At 50.4% G+C, this 21056-nt stretch overlaps 3 protein-coding genes across 3 annotated transcripts; 1 reads left to right on the top strand and 2 right to left on the bottom strand.

The window, feature by feature from the left end:
* Window positions 1-6399: 6399 nt before the first annotated feature.
* On the bottom strand, window positions 6400-7497 carry IUM83_07428 (SMP-30/Gluconolaconase/LRE-like region; the record flags this gene model as incomplete). The annotated part of the gene is made up of 1 exon (XM_067931723.1): window positions 6400-7497. The coding sequence occupies one exon, from the start codon at window positions 7495-7497 to the stop codon at window positions 6400-6402; it is 1098 nt and encodes a 365-aa protein (XP_067798951.1).
* Window positions 7498-9581: 2084 nt separating this feature from the next.
* Window positions 9582-13524, bottom strand: IUM83_07427 (uncharacterized protein; the record flags this gene model as incomplete). The annotated part of the gene is made up of 2 exons (XM_067931722.1): window positions 9582-9739; window positions 13179-13524. 2 exons carry the CDS (start codon window positions 13522-13524, stop codon window positions 9582-9584), a joined length of 504 nt encoding a protein of 167 aa, XP_067798954.1.
* A 4431-nt stretch (window positions 13525-17955) lies between these two features.
* Window positions 17956-21053, top strand: IUM83_07426 (uncharacterized protein; the record flags this gene model as incomplete). Its single annotated transcript, XM_067931721.1, has 5 exons — window positions 17956-19142; window positions 20187-20277; window positions 20358-20435; window positions 20511-20657; window positions 20733-21053. The coding sequence occupies 5 exons, from the start codon at window positions 17956-17958 to the stop codon at window positions 21051-21053; spliced, it is 1824 nt and encodes a 607-aa protein (XP_067798955.1).
* Between the last annotated feature and the right edge of the window lie 3 nt (window positions 21054-21056).

Here is a 21056-nt window from a genome sequence, read left to right as displayed (position 1 = left end):
TTGGCTTGGCCACGTACTTGTGCAAGTACGTGGAGGACTATGCGGGCAAGATCCGCCCGCTGTCACAGCTTCTCAAGAAGGAAGCTGTGTGGAATTGGACAACCGATTGCCAAAAGGCATTCGATGCAGTCAAGCGGGGCTTGACTGAGGCACCGATCTTGGCAGTAGCTGACCAAGATCGTTCATTTCACGTCGTATGTGACGCATCCGACTTTGCAATCGGATGCGCATTGATGCAGCACGATCACGAGGGCCGTGATCATGTCGTCTACTACCAATCGCATCAGCTGAAGCCAGCTGAGCGCAACTATCCGGTGCATGACAAGGAACTCCTTGCCATGAAGTACGCACTCGCAAAGTTCCGAGTGTATTTGCTTGGGAGTAGACCATTCGTGGTCTACACCGACCATGCTTCACTGCGCACCGCAGTGAAGTCGCCACACATATCACAAAGAATGGCAAGATGGCTCTCATTCTTTGCGGAGTATAACTTCCGGGTCGAATACAAACCCGGAAGATTGAATGTAGTGGCCGATGCGTTATCACGTCGACCGGACTACGCAAAAGCTGCTGACGTCAATGCCATTGACGCCATGCGATCGAGCACACCCACATCGTCTCTGTTGGACGATGTGAAGGCCGCGTACGCGCACGACGCGGACGCGAAGCTCTTGCTGGCCTATGGCACAGCGCCTTCAGACAAGTCCCGTCAGAAGCTGCCCAAGCACCTTCGAGCACGTGCACACTGCTTTCGTGTGCACGACGGACTACTGCTTTACAATGCAGTCGACGACAACGCGGATCGCGTTGTCGTGCCGAATGACCATTACCTGCGACTCAGGATCATGTACGAATATCATGATGCCCCGACTGCGGGACATCTCGGACGTGAGAAGACATATGTCCTTCTCACGCGCGACTTCTACTGGCACCACCAGTATAAGTGGGTGCGCAAGTACATCCGTGCTTGCGAGGTATGCCAACGCGTAAAGCCTGCGCCATTCGCGCAGGCCACTACCGACTCCGTCGGAGTGCTGGAAGTCCATGTCTTTGGACTTCATCTTTGGTCTTCCCCCGGATAGCGGAGGGAACACCGGTGTTGTGGTCTTCGTCGACCGCTTCAGCAAGATGGTACATCTTGTTGCGGTGCCAGCAGAGGTGACCGCGAAGCAGACGGCCCGTCTGCTCGTCGACATGGTGTTCAAACACCATGACATACCGTCCGATATCGTGTCGGATAGAGACCCGCGCTTCACAGCGCATCTGTGGCAAGAAGTGTTTACACTTCTTGGGAGCCAGCTTTCCATGTCGACTGCGGATCATCCGCAGACGGACGGTCAAACCGAGCGCGTGAATCGCGTGCTCGTCGATATGTTAAAGAGCTACGCTCACTCGTTCCAATACTGGAGCGAGTGCTTATCGATGGCAGAGTTTGCCATCAATAACTCAGTGCATGCCTCGACAGGGCATACTGAATGCCATGCGACATCCACGTCTACCGAGTTTACTCGGAGTGATGGCTCCCACTTTAAGTGGGGGAGGATCTACGACTGCAATACAGCAGCCGCAGAAAACCGCTGACACTTGCACAGTGTCAGCTGCAACAATGGACAAACCACATGAGTCTGCGCAGGGCGCAGACTCCCCCAACAACAAGGCCAACGACCACGGGTCTGCGCAGAGCGCAGACACCGCAAAGAACCACGCAGAGGCCGGGCCTCTAGCGGAGAGCGAGCTGAATGACTTCAGCTCGGATGCAATCAGTTTCATCACCAAAAGACAAGCCGTAATTCGGTTTGTCCAAGACACAATAGCAGCTTCTGTTGATCAACAGAAGCTGAACGCAGACAATGCGGGCAGAGGCAACACAAATGAATTTAAAGTTGGTTCATTAGTTTTGTTAGCTACACAAAACCTGCCTAGACATGCAGTTTCGGATTTCGGAGCAAGCAAGCTTGCTCCGCGCTTCACCGGGCCGTTCACTGTGTTGGCACGGCACGGCAACGCATACACGCTAGACATACCGTCTAGCATGCGCCTCCATCCGACCTTTTACGTCGGACGGCTGAAGCCATACCTGTAGCACGAGCCATCTAGCTCGGCTGACCCGAAGCCTCGGCAGGAGCCGAGGCAGAAGCGGAGGACTTGGCCTCGGCGACGAGCAGCCTCTCCTCCAGCGCGCGGACGCGCTGGAGCAACCCCTTCATCTGGGTCCCCAGCTCGACCTGGATGTTCGAGGCGGTCTGCGAGACCGCCGCGACTTGGGCCTTCTGGTTCGCCAGCTCCTGTTTCAGGGCGGCGAACTCAGCGCCCTGTAGACGCTCCACGGCGATCACCCGGTCGTGGAGAGGCGCATACTGATCAGCCCGGGGCTGATCATACCCGGGGCGTGTTCCCGCCACCGCCGATCCGTGACGCCCGCGGCTCAACCCGCTGGATTGTTGAGCGGATTGTTGGCCATAGTATCCCGAAAACGAACCCTCAAGGGGATCGTTTACGTATTCGTTGGAGAGGATTTCCTCCCCATCGAGATACATGGGAGCCGTGGAACGTCTTACTGGAGGACGTTCCGGACATGGTGAGGGCGTACGAGGAGCAGTACGCGCTGGCGCAGCGGAAGTAACACGAGCGCTGCGATCATCGCTAGCGCCCGAACCCTCACGTGCTAAGAACTTAGCACGGAGCTCTTTGAGACTCTCGGGCACACGGAACGACGTGTACCCGTTCAGGTCGCGGTCGCTCAAGCGGACCGCGCCTGGGAAGCACTTCGTGCACTGAAAGCCCTCGGGCACAGCGCACGGCACATTTGCCTCCTCAGCAGCAACATGAAGTTGCTCCAGCTTTCCACGCTTCGAGTACGTCTCGAAGCGATCACGCGCTTGCTTAATCCGATCACGGTAAGCACTCGGCCTCTTGTTGAAGTTTTCAACAAAGGCGTTCCAGCTTTGACAAAGTGCCTGCCATTCGGGCACTTTGCTGCGAGAAGAGGTCTTCTTGCTTTGAAACCATCGGAGCTCATGAAAGAGTCCTATGTAGTAATCGCGCCTTTGATGCGTTTCCGCGTCAAAGTGCAGCTCGGCAGCCACAGCGTCATCTTTGATGGCGCTGCATACGTACAGCGGCACCTCATTCGGAGGTACCGAGTTCCCATACCGGTCCGCGATCTCGGACGCGGACGGCATCCATGGATCGCTCGCTGCGCCTGCAGCGCGCGGAGAGCCTTGAGCTTTAACATCACGCGCTGCAGCAGCAGCGCGCGGAGTACTGAGAGCCCCAGCGGAAGCGAGTGGGGTATCGCTCTCAGTACGCGAACGCTTCGAACTCGAAGCGTCCGATTCGTCCCCTTCACGCGGGCGAACGTTCTTGGCGTGAGGGTCGAGCGATTCGCTCGACACTGAGTCTTTACGCTTTGAGGGCGAGTCCTCCTCGCCCTCCATGTCTTCATCGTCGTCGTCGAAGTCGACGACGTCGCCATACTTCGCCTTCTGGCGTTCGAAGTAGTCGTCGATGGAGAGATGACTCCCCACCGACTTTGTGGACTTCTTCTGAGGCGCGCTCATCGTTGAATGAGCGCGGATTTCTTCTCCAAACGCGGAGAATTGACGAATGGTCAATTCCAAAAGACTGACGTGCGGGGACCCCGCGCGTCTAACCTCAAGGGGGGATGGTGTAACGGGGTTACACGCACAAGTGGCTACAAGCCACTTGTGAATTAACAGATAGGTTATCTGTTAAAAGTTTTAGATACTTCCTCGCCTTGGTGTAAGACACACCAATGGATACATTGAAGTGGACCACCACAGTGAGTGGTCCACACATACCCAAAGATCCTATTGGTAGAAAGCAGCATCTTTCTACCAATCAGAGACACGCATATTAGCGGGGCTCTGACAGCCAGCCGCTGCCAACCCTTTCATAGATGATAAACAGTTTTTAGCAGATTTTAGAGGAAGATCAATTTACAAACAATACAGTTCTCATTTTACCTAATCTAAGTCACTTGGAATCCTTTCTTACTTAACTTATATTTGTGTATTCAAATATAATTAACCTAAGTACTTACGCTTCCTCATACACGTTGCGCAACGTGTAAGCTAAAGTAGTGAGTCAAGTTAGACCCACTACATCAACACCCTATAATCACGAAACAGCAGAATTATGCCACTGCCGGAAACTTTACACTCATATATTACGAATCGGCTCTGATAGAATTGTTGTATTAGTGTGAACATGCATAGCTAGCGAGACACAGAAGCCAACCGAGCAATATTCGCACCGGGGTACCATTTCTAAAGTGCTACATCTACACTTCAACACCCTATAATCACGAAACAGCAGAATTATGCCACTGCCGGAAACTTTACACTCATATATTACGAATCGGCTCTGATAGAATTGTTGTATTAGTGTGAACATGCATAGCTAGCGAGACACAGAAGCCAACCGAGCAATATTCGCACCGGGGTACCATTTCTAAAGTGCTACATCTACACTTCAACACCCTATAATCACGAAACAGCAGAACCATGCCAACGATGGTAATTTCAACGATTAAATTGTTGGAAACGAGGCGTTTGCTAGCTGGATGACGGCGCGTTTAGAGTTGATTCTTAGGACTCGCCTCTAATTGAGCTTGTGTACGTCGGTGCACTTCCACACTTTTGTGGGGTTACATTAGTGCATGTTCCACATGTACAGTAGTACTGTAGTACTTTTAACGGATTGATGTGTATTCCAATAGTCTGATGCAACAGCTGTGACTTGACCTACATTGACCTGACCTGTCATTGACCTGTATCGGGCTCTTCCAATTGATTTAATGCTGCCGCTACCCATCTGTGATGGAGAAACCCGAGTCATCAACGAAGAAAAGGTTTAGTTAATGCGATCGAATATGTAGTCCCGGAGATAGGAGCGTCGTTCTTCACCGTATGTATTTTTTGTTTTGTAGCCTGCATCTCAAATACTTGAGTAGCGGAAATCTCCCTTTTAGCATTCCAAAGCAGTGCTCAACGCGTATGCGAATTTTGGCAAGCTGAGAGTAGAACCCTTCTTCCTTGGCTGATAGTTGACTGCCCCGGACGGTCTTGAAGGAAGAAACCATTATAATCGATGGTTGGTACGCAGAATCCCCCAACAGATACTCGTTGCTATCGAAGTACAGCTCCTTATCAAGAGCGGGTTTGCAAGTTCGCCATACTCGGTTGTCATGAGATGATCCGGGCCAGCCAACATTTTCGTAGCGAATACGACACAGATCGTCACAGAAATTAATCCGTTAATAGCGTGTGAAGCCTTTCTAGAGTAGTAATCCTCACCATGCTTCTGAGGCCGGGTACGCAGAGGGAAAAGAGTGCCATCAATTAATTCAATGTACCGAAGAAGCCCTGAAACACCTTCAAGCCGTGCCGAAATTTCACGACGCTCCGACAAATAACCTTGGTTTTGAAGCTCGCTAGGGCATCGATTGTGCGTCTCGCTAGCAACGATTCGGGCGTTGTGACCACCTACAGATAGAAAATCTGCTGCCAAACCGTAGCCATCCATCGACCCTAGCATTCGCAGCAACGCCATCAAGTGCACCTCAACACTCATTCGAGACTGCTTTCCGGGTGTACTGCGAAACACATCGTGGTCGGCGATAAGAGTGCATACCGCGTAAAAATATTGTCTTTTCATCCGGAAGTGAAGCTGAAAGTTTTCCTCTGTCATCCCCGTTAGATAGTACTCCATTCGAGACTCTGGGCGCTCAAGTCGCTCGCGCCGGGATATATACCGCTTGGACGAGAGCACGAAGTACACCGCCATCAGCTCTTGCTCTTCCTCCTCCTCACTAGAATCACCACCGTCTGAGATCATTGCTAGTTTGTTCCCTCACACCTTTCCTAACGCAGCCAGCACCCGATACTTTCGGCTTCGCGTCGGCATCGTTCGAGTGGCGACTGCTGAAGATCGCTCGTTTGAGTTCGTGTCTTGAAAGGCGTTCTGAAAAAGGTAGTCAGAGTTGCAGCAATCTTAGTGACCTAAACGATTCTCTTGAATTCGCGTCTGTATCCATCTCTGACTACCATTACTGGTTACTACATCATTTTAATATAGGTATCAGTGATGTAGTAGTTTTGATCGAATTACTGTCAATCCCTGCTTATGAGTTGTGAATACGTTGTATAATGACCGATTTGATCTAAAACGGCCGTACCAGCTCCTAAATGCCGTCTTCGGCATGCGTTGGCTGCGTTCTCATTGTCGGCGCTGTCAGCGTCGGTATGACGAGTACCGTCCAATTACTTTTCCGTCGTTGGAACACGACCGAGATCAACGTACCACTACACGTAGATACAACCAAGTGCTGGCACCACCATGACACATGCTTATATTTGTGTCTATTATTACGGACTTTTACTGGGTGCACCGCGGATCGCTGTCGACGCCAAAGTCCTTGCACACCTCCCGTCCCAGCGCGTTGATACCTTCGACCACCCAGAGCCTGTTGTTAGCAAACACAAAGACCTTGCCCGGGGCGAACGCGAAGTTGTTCGACGTCTCGCCCAGATAAATCTTGCCCAGGAAAACTCCCTCAGGGTTCCAGATGTGCACACCGTCACCACAGCCAGCCCAGACGTTACCGTCAGTGTCTGTGTGGACACCGTCAGGGATCCCGCTGTCTGCGAAAGCGAACATGCGCTTGCTTCCGAGCCTCTTGTTGTCGATGATGTCGTAGGCGTAGATGGTGGCCGGGCGACTCTGGTCCAGGTCAGTCTCCTGTGCGCCGGTGTCCGAAACGTAAAGCGTCTTGTAGTCCGGCGAGAACTCGATGCCGTTGAGCTGAACGAAGCCATCGCCGAGGACTTGGACCACGCCCGTCGAGGGCTCAAAACGGTATATGTGTCTCGGCAGCTCGGGCTCCGCGCGGAAGTTCTGAATGTAGCCGTACTCGGGGTCCGTGAACCAGAGGTCGCCTGTGACAGGGTGCTGTCGGACATCGTTCAAGCCGCTGAAGTTGCGGCCGTTCATGCCGATGATGAGCGGCTCAGACTTGTTCGTGTTGACGTTGACAGCAAGGAGCTTAGCGTAGGCCTCAAGGTCGCCCTGGTCACACCACACCTGCATGGGCGGCGTAGAGGTCTGGTCGGCACCGGGCGGGTAGTACGACGAGCCGCCGTTGGCCATGGCGAGGTCCGGGAATTGGGTGCTGCGGATGGAGAAGTCGTCGAGAGAGACGACGGTCATGTTGATGTTGTCCGCGAGCGAGACGTAGTTGGACGATACGTAGAGGGAATTGTCTTCCTTATTGTACACACCACCCTCGTGGAAGGCCTGCCAGTCCAGGTCGGCGATCAAGCGGGCAGTAGAGTTGTGGCCGATGACATCCGGGAAGGACGAATCGTACGACAGGAACGAGAGCGCCGGGTTGGTGGCGTTTCCGGCGTAAATGGAGGCGAGGTAGTCGGCGCCCCCGGTTGCAAGAGCGTGAAGGTCGACGTCGATGAGCGACATGCTTCGGAGTCTTGGACTTGTGTCGGCTTGGAGAGTATTCGCGGGAAGCAGGAAAATTGCAGACTGAAAATGATCCTGAGGTCGGTAAGCTGCTTGGCACAAACTTTGGGGGGGGGGGGGGGGGGGGGTGCGGGCGTGGACTCGACTGGGCTGTTCTGTTCAAACAGCTGCATACAATCACCAATCACGCAACGGATGTACTGTATCCATTCGACAAGCTCAACATTATTAAGGCGGTCTAGTGATTAATCGTCCATACTATGTGGATCAGCTGTTGCTCTTCAATCACGTCCCAGAGGGAACTTCAGTTTGTTGCCGGAACCTCGAAGCCCCTGCCGCCGCGGTGGTGTTAACCCTGCCTCAGGCTTGAGTTTGTGTACACGATGAGGTTGTGGTGGAAAGCAATACAGCTTTAGCTTTGCGGCCAAGGCCTCATCGACTTTCCACGACAACAATTGCTTGTCCTCTGGATCAATTAGTCACGCAGTTTATGTCATGGCGTCGACTATAATAGTCCCGATTCCATCCTTATCCGTGCAATGACCTTGTGTTGGGACTGTCTGCCTGGCGAGATTCTCCGTCTCTCCTGCCTCCTTGCATTCATAGGAGGCAGGAGAGACGGAGAATCTCGCCAGGCAGACAGTCCCAAGTCGGCCGAGCGACGGCCACAATCTAATTCGCTATGCATGCGTGCCTCGACGATCTCTAAGCAAACTTGCACGCTAGGCTTGTCTTCGCCTGGCAGACGCCATGTGATACACCTATTATTAATAGTACAGTACTGTAATATAGTGTAGACAATGCGTCTACACATCGCATGCAGCTGGCAGGCAGTGTAACGGAAATTCCCGATTAATACCCTCTACCCAAATAGTACCCTCTCGGAGTAACCCGGTAGTAACCCTACAGTAACTCACGTACCCTACCCTGCTCTGATGACCAGTCATCTTGTTACACCTCACTTCACTATAGAACGCAGCCCCAGCCATTCACTAGCGCTGCCTGCACACGTTCGCAGCACCCCAACACCGCCACTGACAGCAACACTGTCATTAACTCAGTCTCTGCTGCTGGGTTTGCAGACAGCTACCTGGACTGGCACGTTGCGAAGGACGACGTGTATGGTGAGCAATTCTGTACAAGCTGGGAAGCCGCTGACGAGGACCACGAGGATATGGACGACTTTAACCTGGACGAGCTGCACGACGCTCTTGATGATGCTGCACTGATCGACGAGTAAGCTAAGGTAGCGATGTAACCTTTTGGTAATACAGAGTAACCTTTCGAGATTTTGTGAGGGGTACTATTAAATAGTGCCCGGGGTATTATTCCGTAATTTCCGTTAGTCCCCTCGCAAGACAGCATGGAATCCACGAGTTAGCGATCCAGAGATTGTCATGATTGTCTGCCAGGTTATTCCCGGGACGATGTTAGAGCTACATGTACATGTACCGAATTTAGACGGCCAAAAATTGACTTTTTTCGGTAGTACCGTACTGACTAAAAAACGTGGGACCATTAAGTAGGGTAAAGTTATGTTATATCTCGTTTCGTTTGGGAAGATACACATAACTATGGTTAAAACTCTAAAGGACGAAACGGGATATGGGAATTGTGGTACTTAGGCGTTTTCCGTGGCCCCAAAACATGTATTGTGTAATTTTGGTATATAAACTTTCAAAATGACCAAAGATACCAAAGGTACCAACATGATTTTGAACACCTATAGAAACAAATCATATATTGAAAGTTGAAGTTACCCTCTTCTACTAACAGCTACGCTATTCTATCACTCTGATAGTCGTGTCTTTAATGAAGGCTGTCGCCTTGTACAGATAGGCATGCGGAGGTAAGGCACCAGCCGGTAGATGCAGTCGTCCTACTTCGCGTTGGTGATCAACATCTCGAGAACGGCCAGACGCCAAATTCCACACGAACTGGAGTCCTGCTGGTTGCACCAACTAATTCGCCCGTATAACTAACGGAAATTACGGAATAATACCCCGGGCACTATTTAATAGTACCCCTCACAAAATCTCGAAAGGTTACTCTGTATTACCAAAAGGTTACATCGCTACCTTAGCTTACTCGTCGATCAGTGCAGCATCATCAAGAGCGTCGTGCAGCTCGTCCAGGTTAAAGTCGTCCATATCCTCGTGGTCCTCGTCAGCGGCTTCCCAGCTTGTACAGAATTGCTCACCATACACGTCGTCCTTCGCAACGTGCCAGTCCAGGTAGCTGTCTGCAAACCCAGCAGCAGAGACTGAGTTAATGACAGTGTTGCTGTCAGTGGCGGTGTTGGGGTGCTGCGAACGTGTGCAGGCAGCGCTAGTGAATGGCTGGGGCTGCGTTCTATAGTGAAGTGAGGTGTAACAAGATGACTGGTCATCAGAGCAGGGTAGGGTACGTGAGTTACTGTAGGGTTACTACCGGGTTACTCTGAGAGGGTGCTATTTGGGTAGAGGGTATTAATCGGGAATTTCCGTTACTTGTTTCCCAAAACCCAGAAGCCCTGGAACCACTTGCCGCACACTTTTCTCCATGATCTTGTAGTTGGTGTCAGACTGCATCGGATCGAACATATACCACACCTCGTTGTCTCTATCAATCTGAAACGACACCCAATGCAGGTAGGTGTTGAGGACGCCCACGACGTGCTTGTACTTTGGATTGCTAGCTCCACAACTCCCAGCTACACTCCGTTTCTGTTCTGGTACTGCAAACTGGGGAAACTGGGGGGTGGATGACGCCAACACCAGGGTACTTGTCGTGTAGGAACACGCGCTAATTTATATATGGCACGCTTCCCCACCAACAACACCCACCAAGTCACCGAAAACTCAATGGGCTTGTTAGAGTTAGAACCTGAAGGACCGTTTCACCGGGTTGATGTTTCCCCTGTGTACCGAGCTTCCGCTAGTCGACCGACGGAAACTCGGCGTCACTAGCCACGAGCAATGGCTAGCACGTTCTCACACACAAAATATACCCCACAGGTCCTCCGCATGAAGGGCCCCGGTCTTTTACGGCGTGATACGAGGGTGCCGGAGCTATACTCCGGCGGGAAAAATGAATTGAGTGCGCTCTCGCTCCTCCACTACCCGGCGACGACTCGTCGCTACCAATACACTGGCCACTACTCTCTTGGCCTGCCAGGGATGAACACACGCTCCACTAGTAGATGCGCCCACCGACAGTCATAATTCTACCTGCCAGGTTTACCTTAGAGCTGCAGGTCGTTCACTGCAGGCACCGGTGTCGCCCTTGCGTGGTTGGGAGGAAAGGCGGTTATGTTATTGTTGTTATTGTTGCCCGAACGGCAGGGGTTATTGCTGCCCGAAAGCGAGGGATTTCCAGCGTGCTCAGCTCGCCCAATCCTATCCAGCTGAACTTGCATATCAGAGAAAGGGCTAGTATAGTGTAGGTAGTACAATTGTATATCGTGTATATGGATAGGCTGGGGGTAATCCCAAGTCTAAGATTGTGGAAAACATTTATCGTGTATGAGTCAAGATCGTACGGGCTTGACATACAGTATATCAAAGTAAACGTGTATGTCAAAGTACAGAGACCATTTTATCTGGTGCCAAGGTAAGGCGGAACAGTAGAGAGTTTTGTCAAAAACTAGGCTTCAACTACAGCTGCTGTGCAAAACCAATGACACTATATTGATATCAAGTCATTTCAACCCAGAAAAAAGCAGGTGTCTAGCCCGTTGTCTTCTTGAAGCTCTGTCGCTTCGACTGCTGGTCAGCGTCATCACTCTATCGTCATCGCTCTTTGCGTTGTCAGCCGTAGTTACTCGCGCCGAGCGTACTCGAATTTCTTCTTCCGCTCTGACGGCGGCAGCAAGGTACCCTTGCGCCAATGCTTATGTCACGTGTCGAAGCAAGTCACTAACTCCTCATTCACCTTGTTCTTGTTCTTGATGCACAGGAAGACGCGTGCGATGGCCTTCATCGTGCGAGAGTGCAGTTTGCACACGCTACAGTAAGCCGATGTCTCGCCGCCTTCGGTTCACCTTGTGCCTTCATAATTGAGCAGACTTTACAAGCGCGCTGTCCCCTCTTTCGCCCCTGGCCACCGCCGCCATTCATCGATGAGAATGGGTTCATGCTTCCGCTGCATTGATACTCCACGCGACTCTGTCGCTGTGCTCTCCGTCCTCGTATATTGTCCCAATCGCATTCTTGCAGTTGTACCAACTCCATGTGGAGTTGCTTGAGAAATTTGACGTGCTTGAGCTTGCGTTTTCCGTATCTAACCCGGCGTGCATTGTAAACGATAAAAACGTTGACGATCGCAAGATCGAGGAACTCCAGGAACAAGCTCTTGTGATATTTCTTGTATTTCAGAGCAAGTTGTGGAGGGTACCTACACAGAACGTGAATAATACAGGGTTAGGTAACTTATTGTAGTGTATACACAGTTTAACAAAGCTAACCGCTTGAGGTGGAGTTGACCATGCACATCGCTCCGCCCATGAAAGTCTGATAATCTTTCGAGATCCTTGTACATGCGACTTCTCCTTGTGAACCATCCTTTTGGCGCCGAACGACTCGGTCTTGTTCGATGCTGCCACCACCAGCAAGTAGGTGTACAGGACGATTATGCCACCACGACACCGCCTTGATGCACGGTACCAGTTTGTTTTCAGCGCACTTGTATGTTCCTCGATCAACGTCTGCAGGGCGTTTCTTCTTTTGCTCTACGATATCCTTGTATAAACCCCAGCGATTCGCCATTACTGTTCCAATACTGTAGAAGCCCAGTGTTAGCAGCCGCATGGACAATGCAGGAGATGAGTAGAACCGATCGGTGACAATCAAGCGCATGTCATTCGATTTGTTGGATCCGAACACCTCTCGAAGGTTACGAACAACTGTAGTTGGGCCAGATTTTGCGTCCGAAGTGGTTGCGCCTCCGTCCGCCTGGTGTTTTCCACAGTACACTTCAAACCTGTAGCATACAAGTCATTGATTTCAGTACCTATGGTCATACAGCTTAAGCACACTTTGAAGCCAAAAAATATCGAGTGTGCTTCCAAGCACACTCGACTTACCTTTGCAGTAGGCAGACTCAGAGCAGCATAACATAAAAAGCTTGGTCCCCCACTTGTGGGGTTTGTCTTTCATGTAGACACTCATTCGGTTGAAAGATGAACGGGACGGCAGCACCGCCTCGTCGAACGCCATTACAGGTGGTGGTACGTAGCCAGACTGCAAGCGAGCTTGCAGAGCTCCAGTAACGGGTCATAGCTTCCACGCCCGATCATTTGCCGCGCGGGGGTCGCTGTCGCTGCTGAGTGTAGGTTGCGGGAGATGTGCATGAAGCGATCCCGTGTCATGAACAACCCAAACATACCTCGTGGAATCGCTCCCTCTATCGTTGTTTTTCAGTGATAACTGATCGAACAATCAGCAGGCCCACAAAAACGCACAGCTCCCGTGCTGTGATACCCGGTATTTCAACATGCGTCATTTTGATGGCCTCGCGCGTGTTCTTCTTGAAGATGGGTATCTTCTTATCACGCGCTACTTGCTTTGAATATTGTCCTTCAACTCTCTCGTCAATCAATTCCTCGAGGTACTCGTTGCTAGCTACAGCAATGTCTTCCCACAAACGAGGTTGGACAAAGTAGAAGAAAGCCCCAGACACCGTTGTTGCTGCTTCCAACGCACGTGCCGTCGGTCCGTAATACCCTTCGTACCGACGGGGATAGTCTTCACGCATATCCATAACCGAACGAGGCTCGTACGGTTGGTGGAGGAAAGGAAATGGCTTGTATGATACAGGTTTAGACCAAACATTAGTGGTCATATCCTTCAAGATTTCAGGCGTTATCGTGCCGCTTGCAACGCTAGCGATCCCGCCCACAGCATCCAGCAGCGATTGACCAAACATCGACTCAATGAGATTTTCTTCTGCTTCATTATCATCGTCTCCATCACCCTCTGAATTACTTTCATTCATCGAGCTCTCGTCATCATCCGATCCACCATCATCGTTTTCAGCGTCCGACTCCATCGCGCCATATTCGCTTGGATCGTTGGTGTCTTGCACAATATTGATCTCGGCTGCACATCTCGTCATACAGGTTAATAACTCGTAATGTATCCGTCTAACTTGTATGTACAGGTTTGACTGACCTAAAGAGATGGCTGCAATACGAGCTGAGCGTCTCGGTGCAGCTTTTCCAGAGCCTTCGTCAACCTCAACAAAGGCTGCAACTAGGTTGCGGCGAGGTGTAGCAGTAGAGTTCAAGGAGCTGGACTCAGCTTCTGGTGACGAGATGAGGCGAGGCGGGTGAACGCCTTTATCTTCCAGGTGTACAGTACGAGTACCGTTGGAGTGGAAGTGGAATTCCAGATACGGAGTATCTTTGGTGTCTGTCACCACGATCCAGTCACCAACACACTGAATGAGTTGGAACTGGAACGGGATCAAGACTATCGGGTCGAGGATCCAGTATTGGCGTGTGTCCTTGTGTCAACCCCTGTTGGTACGTTTAACTTTGGCGGACCGGATTTGCCACCTGAAGTTGTTGGTAATATACATATTGAGTCGCAACGGTACTGTCCTGAATGGAGTATGATCAGACTGAATGGTAGGAGTCACAGTCAGACCCGTCATTCAGAATAACCAACCACACACAAATACAGAAATACAATACCGAGCTAAACGTCACACAACATACAACCACCACTTATTCTTTGAGACCCTTGAGTGGGTGGGGGGGTCTATACACCAGTCAACAATCGAGTCTTCACCCAGTACACTGGTCAGTACTGGATGCGCACTCAGCGTTCGCGAACCACTCTCACTAAGTAAGGGAAATATAAGACAATACCAAATGAGGTCCCACCACACAGCAGTAAATCAATTCAGTCGCAGGGGTGACCGCTAACGACCACCCGAAACAACAGTAGGGATATATGAAATGGACGTCCGGAATAGACGTGGCAACTTGAATATGAAGCCACAGCAGATCACCCCAGGGTGTGCTACCCCTGTCCTTGCTCGCTTCGACTTGAACCAATCGCAAAACCACTCATCCAACGCTCGCAACGTCGGGGAGGTCTCAAATGGCCGTCGTATTGGGTCTAGTATTGTCCATAATGTGCCTGACACAAAAACGATGACCTGCGCTCGGAATAACTTCAGCAACTGCAGGTATCAGACCTTTTTGACGATCAGATACGATCGTGAATTTATCGATTCTGATAGCCTCTTTCACGGCTGATAGAAACCAGTGCCAGTGATCGTAGCTCCCACTTGGAACTAGCGCAAAGCCGAACAGCGCAGTGTGGTTTTTATAATATTTTACTGTTGCCACCAAGAAAACGACACGCTTGTTCATGTCTTCGATTAAGTGACCACCGTCCAATCTGATCAGTTACTTTCACAAACGAACAATGTGAATCCCAGCGTTAGGTATGAAGCAGGCCCGAGAAAACGCCAACCCGTCGCGCTCAGTCTCAATTTGCCATGTAGAACCAGGATTTTTCTGTGTCATTAATTCCAAGTACGATCGCAGTTTCTGGTAGCTCTCAACTAAATCACCGTGTAGTCTGTCGTCAATCTCAATCTTCATCCTTGATGCGGCGAATCGGCTAATATCGAATCCTTTTTCCTTTTAGAAATGTCGTAATGGCCTTTCAAGAAAGCGAGGTCGTAGACCGATTGTCGGTCTGCAGCATTTCTGTCTCCACAATTGCTGTAAGCTTAGAACTCTGCTGGGTTGTGTTGCGTTTAGCTTTAGATGGTCGGTAAAATGATCCTTCAGCACAGGGGGCCTGGGTCGATCCAACGTATTTAAGGTGACTGAGAGAAATTCGCCTTGGTTAACTTCCATTCACCGTTTTCTCCATACACGTTGATGAAGAATGGGCATTCCACCTCTGTGGCAGGGTCTCGACATCAGAAAATTGCATTCCGTTTAGCTTTTTGCGTGAGTATTTTGCATTACCGGAATTGTTGGATTTGACGCTGGTCTACTTGACAAAAATCTGACTAGAGGCGAAGCTTTAGTCTGGGAGGACAGTGTTTGCATTGTGTAACTTCTGACAATAGGATGTGGGAGTTGGTAGGACTATCCCCGTATAGCAAAATTATTGGAAAGTTGCATGCGCATCGTGAGAAGCGCCCGTGGGTTGGCGCTGAAGAAGCAAGCTGTTCAAATCCTTCGGTGAATAGAGATGTGGGGCATTTGCTAGCTCAGGTTCATGAATGCATACAAATTAAAGCAGAAAGCGTAGACTTGTCTAGCCTTAAAGAGTAGCAAGAGCAATTGTGTCTGGCCTTCACCAAGTTAGAGCAGAAAGAGTACTCGTGCATACACTGAACCCGCATGATTGGACGGCTCCAAGCGGTCCGTCACGCTCTCCTACCCAAGTCTTCGAAACTCGTCTTCTACACATCATGCATTGCATCTCAAACAGTTAGATTAGTAAGAGAACTCCCCGACGTTGGAGGGTTGCATGATCACGAGGCATGAGGCAAGGCGATGCGTGGCCCTCTCTCTCTTAAAGCAATCGCGAGTGGTGCCTTGAAAGTGTAGCTATTCCGCCGCTGCTGGAAGCAGGGCCAGCAGCAGCGGCACTTTCAAAAGGTGGAGCTCCGAGCAGTTGGTTGATAATTTCGAAGTGTAAAGACAGGTAACATTCAGGCCACCACGTACACACGTATGCTTGTGTTGCGTTAGCTGCAATCTGTGACCTATGGACTCAAGCGATATCTCGAATTAAATCACTTGGGGGGGGCAATGAAATGATATTGGTTAGGCTGTTCAGTAAAAACCTGTCCTCCCAGTAAAACCGCATTGTAGTGCAAAGTGGACCTAGCTGCTTTTTGTGACGGAAACTCTGTGTCTGCAATGTTGTGGCGCTGATTGTATGCAACACCATTCTTAGCAGGTAGGATCCGGAGCTTCAATTTCAACGTCCTTTCGTAGAAGCCCCCGCGCTACAGCGGCGTTGATATCGCATGCATCCAGGACGAAGCGAGCATTCCCAAACATTGACTGTGTTTTTGTACTAGAGTCTGTCATTTTGGCAATGAAGCAAAGCGGTCGCGAGTTTTCGTAAGGAAGTGTTGCTTTTCTATCGCGGTCTATGCGTAATTGTATCTGCGTTTAAATATAAAGCAAGCGCTTGCAGACGGATTTCTGTATTGGTTCGAAGTTAATTACGCATCAGGACATGGATCGCACTTGGTGAACTCTACTGATTTGGGGGCACCCCGGGAAACAAAACTGTACTTTTCTACTGTATTATGGAAATTCCTCTGGCAAAGGTGTGGCGAGCAGCTTGGCTTCCTATCCAGAACAGGTTTAGCTCGCTTATTGCTTCATCAACATGTTTGTGCCCAGCAGGAGTCGCTTGAGTGTGGATGAGAGCGTGTTCAAGTTCATGTAACTAAATTTTTCTCCTTCGTCCAGCTGAAGTCGATGTTGGCGTATGTACAGTACTCGAATGACAGTACCTCGCGAGACGCACTTGCCAGAACAAAAGGCTATCTTCTCCTAGTCGAACAGGTTTACTTACCTTCCGTAGCCGCCTGCAGTCTACTATCAGCTTTGTCATGCACCAGTACCAGTTCGCAGTTCGTAAGAACTGTGCTTGCCGCTCCAGGGCTTGCCAGGAGAGTTTGTCAGCGAACGACATTCAGCTACATTCACGCTACATTAGGCTACATTAGCGTTACGGCAGACAAGTTGAACCCCCCAGTCATGTTTGTCATCGTGCAACTTACTGTTTAGCAGCACGAAAGCAGTAAAAGAAACAACGTAGGCGATGCTGGAAGGCAAACAAGTCTAGACAAGAAAGGAAGTTGGCAAGCAGGGCTAGGTAAGAAGGGAGCAAGTGCAATCATCAACGCTGAGCTGCATCAGGATGGTTAGCGCCGCTAGTCAGAATGTCAATGGCGTGTAGACTCGTGCCTAGCTCCGGAGATCGTTGAGCGTTGGTTGTGTGTGCGTGGTGGCCACCACAATCTTTACCGCAAAACCGGTGGTTGAGCTATCCTCATGGTCTTACTCAAGGCCCTCTCCGTGAGCGAACTTTCTCAAATCCGCATTCTACGTAAATTTTCTGCTAATCTCTCGCAATTTACTTAAACCGGTGGACTCCACCGTGGAGCGCACAAACTAAGCTTATCGCTTGGTACGAATGTTAGTTTTACTCACGACCGTTGGATCTTAATGCTACATTCATACCCAATCAACTTCCAAAATACAAAAATCATCGAACTGCGTCCGCGAACCAGTATGACTCTCCAAACATGTCAATGAACGGCGGCCTCAGTGAAGATATTCATGATGTTGCGAGCTGCAGCGGCATCGCGGTTGGCGCGGCAAAATTTATACCCTTTCTAGCGCGCCGTCCCTCAGTGGGAATAGTGCCGCTCCAATCTTGTAGCTATCGTAAGCCCTATTGTTGAAGGTAGGTGTTGCCGATAATGGGTGACAAGAAGAAGCCTCTGACAGTTGATGCGATCCCCGTCGCCCAGACAGATCTTGGTTGCAACAGTTTAAAGACGATCGTAGCGGCTTCTACTACTGTAGACATCGCCTTCGATATGGGTTTAAGTCTATGGCGGGTGGAGGTCGCTCTAGCGACGCAACAGCTGCTGTCGCTAGGGCGGGCCTACGAGGTGCACTACTCGCTGCCTGACGTGGCCATTGGTGCCTACCGGTTCCCCGACTTTGGACTAAGCATCGCAGCAATTGCGAACTCACACTTGTTTCGTGTGGCCAAGACAACGAGCAAGTCTCCGTTTTTCGAGGTGGAGTTTACGGACGCGGTAGCAGGCAGATCCTGCGTTAACGAGCCCATTTGTACTTTTAAAGTGGATGATTATCTGGTCGGAATCGGTACTGAGGATTTCCTCGTCTGTCCTCGCAGTTTGCAGCAGGTTGAAGAGGACGTGACAGCAGGCGTTGGTCTCAAGCAGGAGCAGAGCACAAGCTCCAAGAAGACGATCACGTTCCGCTTCGTGCGCTTGGTGGCGTCCGTTCGGGATGACCTGAGACTTGGTCACACCCCTGGGAGCATATTGCGCGTCCTCGACGAGTTAGACGCTAGCTGGGCGCACCTATTATCACAGTATGAGCTGTTGGTGAGGCAGAGACAAGTTGCTGTGGGGCGTTTGCACTCGTCGAGGGAGCTGCTAAAATACGTGAAGATCATGTCCAAGGAGACCAGAAAGACTCTAATGGAAGACAGGAAGTTCCAGTTTGCTGCTAGATTCCGTGAATGGTATGCCGACATCAAAAGCTGCACAGGGAAGGATGGTTTCGTTGCCGAGGACCAGGAGCTGCAGCAACCAGTGAGGAAGGTGGCGCCGAGGACGAGCACAAAGGTATCTGAAAATGACTGCAGCAGCAAGAACCCGCCTGAAAAGTCGAAACCCACTGCAATTTTGCGTCGACAAAACTCGTCTGGAGTGCTAAGAAATACCTCGAAGAAGCGAGTAACTTTTGCTGCGGATGTTAAGATTCCAACTTGTCCAACGGCAAGACGGAATGAAGTTTCGAAAGCTCACAAACCTAAAAGTCTTGGTGTGGAGGAAAGCCGGGCGTTCCTGCTCGCTTTGATCGGCCCAAATAAATGCATCGTGGAATCACTACAGGAGATAGTATCATCGTCCCCGATCATGAACCGAGAATTTAGGCTAGCTGCGGGACTCAAGGTAATTTCTGCTGCTCATGTTGTTTGATATTATTGCTGCTGACAATGGTATTTTGCTCAGCTTCAGAGTAAGCTACGAAAGAGTGGGCCGTCGCAGTATGATGCTCGTATTCGTTTAGCGCATTTATCATTCGATTCCACCGCGTCGATGGGCCAAGATGCCGCTATTGATGCACTGTGCGAATTGACAAAGGCAGTGGCGGAGCACCAAAATTTGTACAGCAAATTGCTGGAGTATTTGAAGAGTGAATTTGGCTTTTGTAAAGCTAACTGCACTCGAAAGGTGAAAGACGCGGTCTTCAGCTATCTTATCGAGAAAAACATTGTGCGAGTAAGTTGGTTTCCATTTCATGGATAATCGCTTGTTCCAGAATTTCATCCTAACACGGTATTGTTGTTCCAGCTGCAGAAGAGAGTATTTGGGCAGCTGGACAACGTTGTTTTCGATGTTGTGGCTAATATCCAGAGTTTAACTCTTGCTCGCAAGCGTGGTTCACCTCTGTCGAGCACGAAAACCGAGGTAGCTGATGCTCTAATGCATTTTCTGATGGAGTTGATCGAGCTTCATCAGGAGAGACTGAAATTCAAGCACGTCAAGCAGACCCAAACTATCCATCAAGGGCGTGTTTACAATCGCCGTGGGGTGGATGATCGCAGTCAGAAAGCAGACTTTAGCGAAAAGGATAATTTGAGCAGAAGGACCGAGAATAGTGCAAGCGCTGATAGAAGGATCCCGGGAGTAAGGTCCAGTCGGAAGCGGCAGTATGCAAATTCTGGGAACGAGCGTAAACCTTCTCGTCCGCGAATGTCGTATTCCATCGTAGAACCAGAGACTCCGACTGAGAAGGATGGTTGTGTGCTTGCGGCGAATGTAGCAAGCCAGTTTATAGAAGATCGCAGCGGTTCTAACCCCAGACGTGATGGTCCTCCCCGCACAGAAGATGAAGTTGCGAAGGCAAAGGCACAAGTGTATCAAAAGTTGCTACTGCTTCTTTTCAGAGATCGGGAGACGGTTGTAAGAACCCTCAAGGGAATTGCGTGGGACTTGAGCATCAAGTGTGAAACAATTTCCCTGTCGTCGGGTTTTACGGTAGGTGGTCGAAATTACACATCATCGAGGGATTGGTTCTTGCTACAGTAACGCGATTGTTGCGTCTGGATTCATTTTAGATCTGCCGGACTGCATCCAAGAACAGTAGTGGAGTGATCAGGTGTGAACTCACTGTGACTGAGGATGTGGTCGACAGGGTTTGTGGGGAAGGCGCGACTGTCGAAGCCGCAAATGAGAAAGCGACCTCGCTTCTGATCAATGCTTTGAATCAGCTAGTGCAAACATGGGATTGGTTCCTTGCTATCTACAATGTTCGGCTTAGAGAGAAAACACGTGCGGCAAAGCACATGACCGCAACACAATTGCAGGCGAAAAAGCTGGCAGCTAGTAACGAGACACAAGCAAGCAGCAAACACAAGGTACGTGTCTGTATTGATCGATCACCGTTGCTGACGTTACGGTCGGCTGAATTGCTGCATTGTGTGCGGTTGAAGGTTTCGATGTCGATCAGCAATGCTCCCCCGCTGAAAGCTTGCTTCATTTTTGTTCGGAATAAGCTTGCAATTTCTGCAGCTTGTCTTAACCTAAAGGACTCCAAGCGGGCTGCGAACGAAACGTGGCGTGACATCTTGGAACGTCTGAACAAGATCAAGGAAGCACAACACCCCAAAACTAGAACTACCAGTTCGGCAGCAGCGACGACAACGCAAGTGAAGAGGAAGAGTAGCCTTCTTGTGTGCAGTGAAGACGAGACGGATGGAGATGACGACGGCTATAATTTTTCTGACGAGGGGTCCGACAACGATGGACCGTAGCGG

Source organism: Phytophthora cinnamomi, assembly GCF_018691715.1.
Source record: "Phytophthora cinnamomi strain GKB4 chromosome Unknown Contig6, whole genome shotgun sequence".
Classification (NCBI taxonomy): domain Eukaryota; phylum Oomycota; class Peronosporomycetes; order Peronosporales; family Peronosporaceae; genus Phytophthora; species Phytophthora cinnamomi.
This window is presented reverse-complemented; position numbering and strand designations above follow the sequence as displayed.